General features: G+C 39.4%; 1 protein-coding gene across 7 annotated transcripts in view; it reads right to left on the reverse strand.

Moving 5' to 3' along the window:
* glsb (glutaminase b) overlaps positions 1 to 11023 on the reverse strand; it is a 45718-nt gene that overhangs the window by 17318 nt on the left and 17377 nt on the right. For all 7 annotated transcript variants that reach the window (XM_054788310.1, XM_054788315.1, XM_054788317.1 and 4 more), the window contains 6 exons: positions 10317 to 10349; positions 10165 to 10223; positions 4016 to 4082; positions 3053 to 3103; positions 1961 to 2137; positions 186 to 317 (listed from right to left, as the gene is read on the reverse strand). In XM_054788310.1, coding sequence (XP_054644285.1) covers positions 186 to 317; positions 1961 to 2137; positions 3053 to 3103; positions 4016 to 4082; positions 10165 to 10223; positions 10317 to 10349 — 519 coding nt within the window. The remainder of the gene's footprint in view (positions 1 to 185; positions 318 to 1960; positions 2138 to 3052; positions 3104 to 4015; positions 4083 to 10164; positions 10224 to 10316; positions 10350 to 11023) is intronic.

The raw sequence follows: 11023 nt of genomic DNA on the forward strand, positions 1-11023 counted from the left end.
CAAAACAGTCCGGCCCAGATGTTGAACTTGACAACATGTTGAGGCAAGGTGCATAAGTACACAAATGTTGAACTTGACAACATGTTGAGGCAAGGTGCATAAGTACATTCCTTGTTTGACTACATTCCTTGTTTGATCCAGTCTAAATACTATATACTTCCGGCATCAAGTGCTGTGCTACATACCGTGCAGAACTGAATTCCTCTGACGGAGTTGCCCAGTTTGTCTAAGGGGGGTGACCAGCACACGATACCCATCACATTGGGTACTACCAACAGGATCCCCCCTGCAACCCCAGACTTGGCAGGAAGACCTACCTACAAAAACAAAAAACACAAATTTATTTCAATAGAATTATGGAGACGCAGTAGCATTTTGAGTGTTGACATGAAACCTTGCCACAATGACAAGGTATCAAGAATTTTAATTGATACAAGCTCAGCTTTGAAGTGCTCTGCTACCTTCTTCATAGGGTAAGGAATGTCTGGAATGGGGGATAACTTGTTGTGAAGGACATACAGAAGAGCCATTGAGAATAGGGCTGGGCGATATGGACCAAAACTCATATCCTAATATACCTGTATTTAAGATGAATATCGATATATAATCGAAAAAGTTAAATATAATCCTCAATCTTCTTTAGAACAAACATTTAGCTATGCTGAAATCAGCTAATACCAAAAGCACAATAAGAGGACATTTTAAATGTCGGCAGCAACTGAAAAATACTTTACTTTGACCAGTATTATTTTTTTAGGTAAACATTTTTCAAAGACATAAGCATGACCTTATTCCTTTAAAGATGTTGTGCCAGGAACACCAAGCTGTCAACTGCATCAGGCTTAGCAACTGCCTGATTTTCTTGTACATTTGTGGTAGAGCTTGTCGTGCTAAATTGTGACCGTGAAGCTCGCTGGACATTGGGAGTCCATTGTCTTAATCAGGTTTTTAAATCCGTTTTTTTTACAGCGTTGCAACGAAGACCATATCTTTAGAAGTGTGATAGGACACCGCTTTAGAAATAGCACACCACTTTGCGCTTTTCCTTTCATGAGGAAAGCAACAGGAAAAAGAAGTGTTGTGGCAGGAGTTTTGTGGTGTTGTTTCAGCCCGCACCTTCACACACCCTTACTGGAGTTTGTGCCAAGTTTTAAGGTGGTGAGAAAAATTGTAGTGCTTCCACACTTGATAGTCACTTTTTTTTTAAGTCTCCTCATTCATGCACAGAGGGGGGCGGGGCAGCAGCCCGGCTCAGTGGTGCGCTCACACACATAGTGCAGAGTGATGCATGAGACCTCCGTCAAGAGTTACAGCATAAATCCAGTCTATATCGACTGGAGCAATATTCTTGTTTTTGATATCATGCTTAAAAGAAATATCAAAATATTTATAACAGCGATACATCACCCAGCCCTAATTGAGAACACTGCTCTTGACTTTACAGATGTGTAGCCAACATCAGTGGCCTGTTCGAGAAAAAAAAAATACCGTCAGTGCTTCAGTAACTTCCCGCTTCTCTCTGGCAAGTCGACAACCACGTAGTCTGTGACAATTCCAATCACAGCGACAGTAGATACAAATAACTTTGGTCTTGGTGCGAGAGCATTCTGCCAGGGCAAAAATCAAAATACCCCTTTCTCCATTTCTGTTCAATATTTGCTCCAGCTTGTAGCTATACGGTGACAATTACGGCGTCGGCCGAGGTCAAACAGGACGCGCGCATGTTAACCGCATGTCAAAAAAAAAAAATAAAATAGTGCCGTTAAAGGAAACTTCCGCCGTAATAAATACATACAATAAACACATTGATTTACACTTAAGTATTGGGCATGTTTTAAGGAATCCAAACAGTTTGCTAACATCTTTCAACAATAGATGTCACAAGAATGAAATGCAAATAGTATTTGAAAGTCAAACACATTTTCCACTACAGCAATGTACTAAAAATGACTTTACTTACATGGAAGGCAAACTGTCCAGAGAAGTCATACATGCCACAGGAGTGCATGAGACTCAGAGTGTTTCTCACAGCCTCAGGGCTTAGCACACGTTCACCTGTGATCGGACAGATGCCTCCATTAGCTAGTGTGGCAGCCATCACACTGGCACTCTCGCAGGTCACCTCAATGGAGCACAGCTGGAAGTCATCACAGTGAAATTAGAAAAACAAATAGCACTCCCTTCTGAAAGTGATACATATTCACTGAATCTAATTCACCCTACAGATTACCTTTAATTGAATTAGAATGACTCATGGCTGTACTGGGCATTTGTTTTAAAGACTTGAGTAGTGTTGTTGGTTTTGTCTTGGCATTTTACAAAGTGATAAAATCAAAATGAGGCTGTGAGGGTTGTGAGTGGTGGGCAGCGGCATGTCGTCTGACTGACACATGATAACATGTCCATCACAAAATTACAGTTGCATCAGTCAGTAAATTTACATGTCCACAACTGTCCTAAAATAGTCAAGACTTCCTTCCAATCCTTCCATATTTCTGCATACCTAAATTTTTATTTGAGAATTGTATATAGGCCTGTTAGAGAATTACCTTTATGATTTATTAATGCATTATTAAAACTGGATTATTCTAAAATGTTCTACTACTTATTAAACAGGTAGCCTTTTATTATAGTCATTTCTTCATTCATTCTTTAGCTATAGGGTCATGGGTGAGCTGGAGCTTATCCCAGCAGACTTTGGGCAATAGGCAGGGTACACCCTGGACTGGTCACCAGTCAATCATAGGGCATATATAATGACTACTACCACTTCGATTGCTCGGTCTTCTGACCAATTCTTCTGGTCCAATTCTATGCTTATACTTAAATATTGACTTATTTCAGCTTCTGTAAAATTAATTTTTCTCTTTGTTGGTGTAAACCTGCCCCCCTCCCTAGGCTTTGTCATCTTCCACTGTGAATTTAATGTTGCTAAGGGCTGTCCCAATAGTCTGCCACAGAGACTGCCTAATGTTTAGATATTGGTGCACACAAATCATCTGTCGATGGTGTAGCCCTAGGGTGGAATACAAATAAACACACATAAAGTCACCTGAAAGTAGAGGTCCAGTACAGATGTCATGTCTGTCCCCTCTGGAAAACACTGCAGGGAAAATTTGATTCAGACAAAAAACAAACAAACAAAAAAACAGAATATTAAATTTCCACAAAAGGAGATTTCTGTTAACTGTAAATAGGTCTGAAAAATTCATTAGAAGCCTTCTTATTCCATCAATCATAATTACTTCCTGCCAATAGAAAATACCTGGAACTGATTAGAACTATTGATTGATTCAATTTGTTTTTTTTTATGCAAAAACTATCTACATTTAATTGAAAACATTTAGATCTGTGCAGTTATACACGCTTTCCTACCTCTATCTTATATCATGGCTATTGCTGTCAGTGCAACTATTGTTAGATGTTCTGTTGTCTCCCCGTCTATGTCATACAGTATGTAACTAACCGGTTTCTCTTTCTCTCTCCCTCCCCCTGTAGTTGATGCTCCATGTTTCCAGAGGTGCAGCGGACAGAGGCACCATTGCACCTTTACATTTACCTGGTTATTAATAGTGGTGAGGGTGGTCATGGGGGCAGACCATTAGCGTTCTTGCTGACATCATGGGATCATCACGGTTATTTGATACGCCTGTTGTGCCTTTTGTTCTCTCATCCCAACAGTTGCTCAACCCTGCGATCCTATTTTTTGTCTCTATGTACCCTGTGTCCCTCTACTGTCTCCCCATCTCAACCAAACCATTCAAGAGAGACAGCCGCCCCACAGAGCCTGGGTTCTGGTTGAGGTTTCTTCCCTGGAGGGAGGTTTTCTTTCCCTCCATTGCCAAGTTCTTGCTCGTTTGGGGTTCAGTTGATTCTCTTTAATGTATGAGGAGTGTGGTTCTAGAGCTGCATCATGTAAACGTGCCTGAGATAAATTAACTCATCACTCTATAAAGAAAACAAGAGCATAAGATGTGTGGATATTAAGGTTAAAGAGCATAATAAGTGGACAAACCTTTTTTTCTTTCAGGTAGTAGCCGATGGCAAAGTTCCTGTCTCCTGACTCACGCTCAGACTGGAATCTGTCAACAAACAGAACACACCCTATTACAAGGAGGAAGGACATATTTCTGTGTTTGTGTGTGTGTGTGTGTGTGTGTGCGCACGCACATGTATGCGTGTGTGTTGAAATTCCTTTGCCAATTGCTTGTGTGGGTCCCTCGTGTGTGTACAGCCAATACCCTCATGCGATCATGTGACAATCTTACAACATGACCCCCATCCTAAATCATTCACAAGTGACAAACAACCTTTACATCGCAACCATGGTTCTTAGTTCGTATCAATAAACATTGTGGATGTGTATTTTTACACACTGAAATCAAATAATTGAATAAAACATGAACCTGAACCCACAGTGAAGCTGTTAATAGCAACAGCACACTACCACAAGTGAAATATATCTAAGTAAGATTAAATATCGTCAAAGGTTAATGTGCTTAATTTTGGCTGGGGAAGAGAACTTGTCTTAGCAGGTGCTAGTGCGTATCATTCCTTTTTAAATGTTTTTTTTTTAAACTTAATTTACTTGATAAGATATTCTAACATGCCAAAATTCTAACATGTTGGTCTCGAAGTATCAACTCTTGTGATGACCATACACAACATAATCATCAAACTTGTTTCAGCCCTATTCTCACGTTTTCAATTTTTGGTTTAAGCACGATTCTCTTGTGCATATTCTCCCATCCAGACTGACATGCCCACTGCACGAGTGAAAGTTGTGAATGAAGGTGGGCTTATGGAATTCACTGACAAAAGAGGGCGGCCTTTGCCATAACGTCATTTTTGTGGCTGTCTGAAAATCATGGAACATGGATTTTTCCTAACACTTGTGAATATCATTGAAATCCGTGAAAAAGATAAAACACACTTAATTTGTGAAGGCTTTATCCAATGAAGGAGATTGTAACAAGTTTAACTGACATGTGCATTTCACTAATAGGGATATTTGGCTACATTGTACTCCGCTGTGTTAGCGTCTTACCTGTGCTTCTGAGCGTGTGTGTCGTCAGGTTGATGTGAGCGTGTGTATGCATGCTAGAGCTTGTCTTGTTCCTGGCTGGATGTAAATAGTACCTCTTTAGATGATTTGTTTCAGTTGTTATGCAGTACAGAGACCCTGAATTTGTGTGATGTTAAGAGTTCTGTTGAGCCCAACTGTTGCTGTGAACGCATCAGCAGGGTGTGGGTGTGTGGGCACGATCGGACAGACTGTTAACACTTGGCTACATTTTTCTCTTGTTCTGCCTGCTACGTTCTCACTGATCCTTGTGCCGTTGTTGTGGCGGACAGAAACCTGTTTTGATCAATCAAGCAATTGTTGATTGATAACGTCAATTACTTCCTCAATCCCTTCTAGTCCTTTTTATAGCATCTGACAGATGCTAAAGTATGTACTTTCTATTATATAGTCACATAGTTCAAACTGTCAGATAATGATAATGGTTGAAAGGAGCTTCCCCGCTCCCTTGTATAAATGTAACGCGTTTTTTGAACATCAGAAGGCTGGCTCTGCAGATGCAGATGCTTTACTTAGCAGTTGAAGCGATCATTTAACTGTCTGACTGATGAGAGACAAGAAAAATGTACGTTTTAGAAAAAGAAAAAAAACTTTGATAGTCGCAGTTTGAGTCAATATAGACTGACTTACTGCAGTCTCAGAATTGCGCAGGTGCAAAAGTACTTAATTCGAGGGGAGAATGTGCACAAGGCCAGATTTGAATGAGGTGAATGAAGGTGTGTAGTGACAGACTCACATAGAGGAGAATTCCGCTCAGCTGTACTCCCCCCCCCACATGCATGAGAGAATAGGGCCCATAATGTACACAGACCAATGAGCAACTTCATACTCTGTCTCCTTCCTGCTTTCTGCTCTGTGTGCTGTGAGGCGTTCAGGCGCCCTCATAATTGTGAGTGTTAGGCGCTTATTGTTCCGAATTTTTATTACGTACCTCCAATGACAATTGTCGTACCCACTTTGGGCACCTACGCTATAGACTGGATACATTTGGGTTTGGCATCAAAGGATGAATATGAGCCCTGAGAGCAACATTTCAGCTTTTATTTCCGGGTACTTACATCTGGATTGGATGCACAGCTTGGAAGGTCTTAAACCCTTTTGTTTGAAACCACCCATTTTTTTATGTGAGCTACAGCATTGGAACATGTGACAGACAGGAAAATCATTTTTTTGATAATACTGAGTCTCTTTGTCCCAGTGGGCGGGGTTGCTAGTGAGTGCACAGACAGAGTGCTGCAGCCTGCAAGTGAGCAAACACAAATATGGCAACAGTTCTCTTTTCCTCCAATCGGCAGCGACAGATTGTCTATGAAGAAGAGAGATGAAAATGGCGAAACACATGCAGAAATCGAGTGGAGACAAAAAATACAGGCAGCTAACACTTTCACGGAGCTTGTCTCGCGGTGGATGTGCCTTTAGTAGTGATGCCATCGCGAAAGATAGAGGTGACATGGGTGATGTAGACACAAATGCAGTTGACAATGCCAGCTGAAGCAACAAGTTAGTGGCTAGTGTTGCTGAGCCATGTGGCGCGACACCGTATCGCTCCAGGAAAATTAGTTATCGTGAAAGGCCTAGTTCCGGCAATGCTTGTGTGTCTTACTGAACATTATGGTAACATCACTGACGAGTGACCAGTGTAGAATACGAATCATTTGCAGCATTTTTAAATGAGTTTTCTGAATGCCTTGTATTTGTGTTTTAGTTCATATAGCCATTTTTATGCTTGAAAATGTTTAATTTAGGCAAAAAATAAGTAAAATATGCTTAAATATGTTTAATAAAAAAAATAAAAAAATGTACTGATAGGCTGTATTCAACCACTCAGCAGCATGATTTATTAATATACTTTTGAAATAGGCCAGGGAATACTGATTACTGTTTCCTCCATGTTCAGTCCCATGTCCCATAACCAACCACAACCGAATTTCAACTGACTGAGAGCCTGTCCACACGAGAACGGTTTCAGTATTATTATTCGGAGTATTATCATTTCAGCCTTCCATCCACACAGCAACAGCATTCCGGGTGCCCAGAAAGCGTATACAGTCATCCCTCACTACTTCACAGTTCGAACATCGCGCCCTCACTCTATTGCGTTTTTTTAAAAAAAATTGTATTAATTAATAAATGGCTGCTGTTTCGTGGTTGACTAGACCATATTGTTAATAAAAAATATTAATATTCAGCAATTTTTACGTATTTTTGCCATGAATTAAGCATTTTCAAGCATAAATAATATCCAGTTTAAGGGATTAAATGCCATTGATTAACTGCAGTCTACATTGGCCACTATGTGTCACTAGTAACATGCACCTGACTTGATCGCTGTCAACAATTGACACGCTGCACACTGAGTTGGATCATGGCGCCTACAGTTTGTGTTTGTCAGCATGCCGCCAATAATATAATGTTAGGGAAACATTTATTATACAAAATGACTTTCTACTACCTCTGGGGGTTTTAACAGCAGCAGCACTAGTTAGCAGAAAGTCAAATGCATTCCGGATATTTTTATGCGCTACTCACACACTGCACACCGAGTTGGATCGTGGCGCCTGCAGTTTCTGTTTGTCAGTTTGTGTTTGTCAGCATGCCGCCAATAATATAATGTTAGGGAAACATTTATTATACAGAATGACTTTCTACTACCTGTGGGGGGTTTAACAGCAGCAGCACTAGTTAGCAGAAAGTCAAATGCATTCCAGATATTATGCACTACTCAATGAATTAATTTTTCTGGAGAATTATATACCTCCGGCTCACCAGGAGGTCAGACTTTTCAGTGTCAAGTAGTAGTATAGTATCACCACCTTTTCTGGATAAGGACTGTACTTCATATATAAAGAGCACAAATGTTTTTCCAGTTAAAAAATTTTTAAAAAATCGGCCTAAGAAGTATTTGAAAACAATGAGGACATTGAGGACAGAAATGAATTAGTCCTCCTGTTATCCTCTTAATGAGCAACATATTACAGTTTTTTTTCCTCCATTTGTTTAGCTCATTTCTTGAAACATAAATCACATTCTCAAAATAACATGGACAAACCTCCAAACTTGGCAGTTGTTCACAACAGAATTGAATTTCTCATTTATTTCATCAAATTACAAATGTCTTAGGACATGTCGCAATGTCTTAAGTACATCCTTCCAGATGATTACATACAGGTAACATACAGTTAGCCTACACTTAGAACAATTTCCATTGGTCTAAATTGATTGTCGATTCTCAGGTCTAATGTTGTTCTCTCCAAAACATGTCAGCATCATTTCATTGTATCATATAAGTCATCACATGGACAATAGTCTGTTCAATTGTCAAAATTAGTCAAGACTGTAATACCATGGATGCCGTATATGAATCTCTTGAAACACTGGATAAATTGATTATTTGACAGTAAGGTAAAACTCAAAATCGCACTGTGATGTGGATGAGAATCTGTGACCAGACAGCAGTCTGAGGACACCCAGGAGGGTCAGGATGGTGGCCAGGAGGGGAAGGGTGAGGACAGAAACCAGTGAAGAAGTGTTTTATTTACAGCACTGTAGAAGACATAATTTTCCTATTCTTTTTGTTTTTGTGTTTATATTACATTATGCTGTACTCTTACAGTATTATGCTGATGTATGGAAGTTACTTTATATGTATGAATAAAAATAGTACATGGCAGTATGAGTGCAATGTGTGATGTCAAACTTTGGAGTCTGCAGTTATTGTAAAATCCCATCAGTTTTATACACAATTGCATTCTGTTATATAGACATAAAACAAGTACAGTAACCATTGTCAATGAAGGACTCGACTAGGACTGAGAGGTGGACATGAGATATTTCTATGGACCTCTGCCTTTGTGACAAAACATCAAAACATTTTGACTTGTGAAGTGTTTTGGGAGAGATACAGTATGTGCCTTTGCAGGTGAACCATGTTGTTGTGCCGAACAGTCCAGGTTTATTTTGTGTACAGAACCAAGAGTGCTGTGCAAGTCCGGTCTGTTTCAGGAAATGAGCTGAAGAAATTGAGAAGGAGCTTTGCATTTTGGTGGCACTGACTGTAACTGTATGTATGGGAAAGGAATTAGCTTTGATGCATGAGTGAACATTTCTGGGAGAGATATGCGCTATTGTGAGTGAGCTATGGTGTTGTGCTCAACTATAGCGCTGTTTGGCCAAATGATATTAGGGTTTTGAAAAAGTAATTTCTGTTTCAAGAAATGAACCAAACCTATATATAAAAACTGTAACATAAAAATATACTATACTTTTGGTGTTTCCGGTGTGTGTGTGTGTTTATAGCACCACAAAAACCAACAAACCCAGGAGTTCCCGTGTGATGCTGGCTGTGATTCTAATCTGTGAAAGTAATGTGGCTCAATGGATGCAGTCTATAGCCAAAAGATGAGAAAACCAACAATAGTCAGGAGCAGCAAATAAAAATCACTTGATGTCAGTTTTATTTAATTAAATACAAAGAAAAATTTAATAGTTTTAAATTTTGTGGATTTCTTTTCTTTCTATTGATTTCTTTTACAAGAGAAGTAAAAGAAGAGTAATCAGATTACAGTCATTCTATGACTTGGCTACATCAGTCCCAAACTACCCCACAACAAACAGCGGTACATGAGAGATATTTAGAAGAGGAATGGAGTCTCAAACATTAAGGACTTGGCCATTTCAAGCCACGGTATGGAAAGGGTCAAATAACAGAGTGGTTTTCCCTCCCTCAAAAAGACAACAAAGACCCTCCAAAGCCCAACTCCTCACAGACTGAGCTACTTTTAGCTCCTTTAGAGCTTAAGCACCAAGTCCAACTCTTTGGGTGCTCATTCACATAAAACTCCAAACCTGTAAACACATTCAGCTCTCTCTTTTGGAGTGCTAAAATGTAAATTATGAAACTGCGGAGGAAATTTCAAGTTTTTGGACATTTGTCTGCGATTTAGAAACTGTTTCCGTCAAATGGCTCCCACTGTACAGAAGAATTTTTGAGATCCTTCACACATTATGAAATTAATGATTGTCAATACATTTCAACATGGATGTATTTAAAGAATTTTACCAGACAGTTTTGAGTGACTTACGTGGCATTGCTGAAACCCACATACTCGTTTCCTGCCATGTTTTTCAAGAAGTTCATGATCTGAAAGTGGCAACAGGCATGACTAGCAGTCAGTTATAAGGGAAATTTGTAATGAAATTTCAAAAATACTCTAATCCAACTTCTCATACTTACATAGTCAAATTTTTCTGCATTGCCTTCACCTTGCTGAGGGGGGAATAAAAAAATGCTGTTAGTGTAGTTCTTTCACAAGGTTAGTTTCAGAAGTGAAATATAACAATAAAATGGAATACTACTGCAGAGCACTAAAGAATAAACAGATATCTTGTGAAATCACACAGTAATGACATGAATTAAAGAATAACAGTACAGATTGGCTTTGTGTTAATGTTAAAAAGAGGGAAATTTTGTAGTTCCATTCAAATTTTTAGACCTGTGTTACCAGTTCAAAAAATGCTTAAACATTACATGGGAATATGTACAAAACGCACAAGGAAAATACAGTGTACCTGTTTCTAAATGAAGTCTGATGCACAGGTTTTCGAATACATGAAATTAGTTGTAGGAGTTACTAAAAATGCAGATGCAGTTGGTATTCATTCATTGATTTTCTATGCCGCTTGTCCTCACTAGGGTTGCGGGGGTATGCTGGAGCCTATCCCAGCTGAATTTGGGCAAGTAGCGGGGTGCAGATTTTGGTATGTGTGTCAAACGTGGGCTCATATCATCTGTGTAGCTGGGTATTTAAAGGAACATTATCTGTGAATATGTTTCAAAACCTCTGGCTCAGTGTTCTGCATATTTTAACACACAAGTCTTATGCTGCCTATTCCCAGCAACAAAACCCAGCAAAAGATGGACATGCATTTATTTTCATAGTA

The sequence above is a fragment of the Dunckerocampus dactyliophorus genome, chromosome 9 (assembly GCF_027744805.1).
Source record: "Dunckerocampus dactyliophorus isolate RoL2022-P2 chromosome 9, RoL_Ddac_1.1, whole genome shotgun sequence".
NCBI classification, from domain to species: Eukaryota; Metazoa; Chordata; class Actinopteri; order Syngnathiformes; family Syngnathidae; genus Dunckerocampus; species Dunckerocampus dactyliophorus.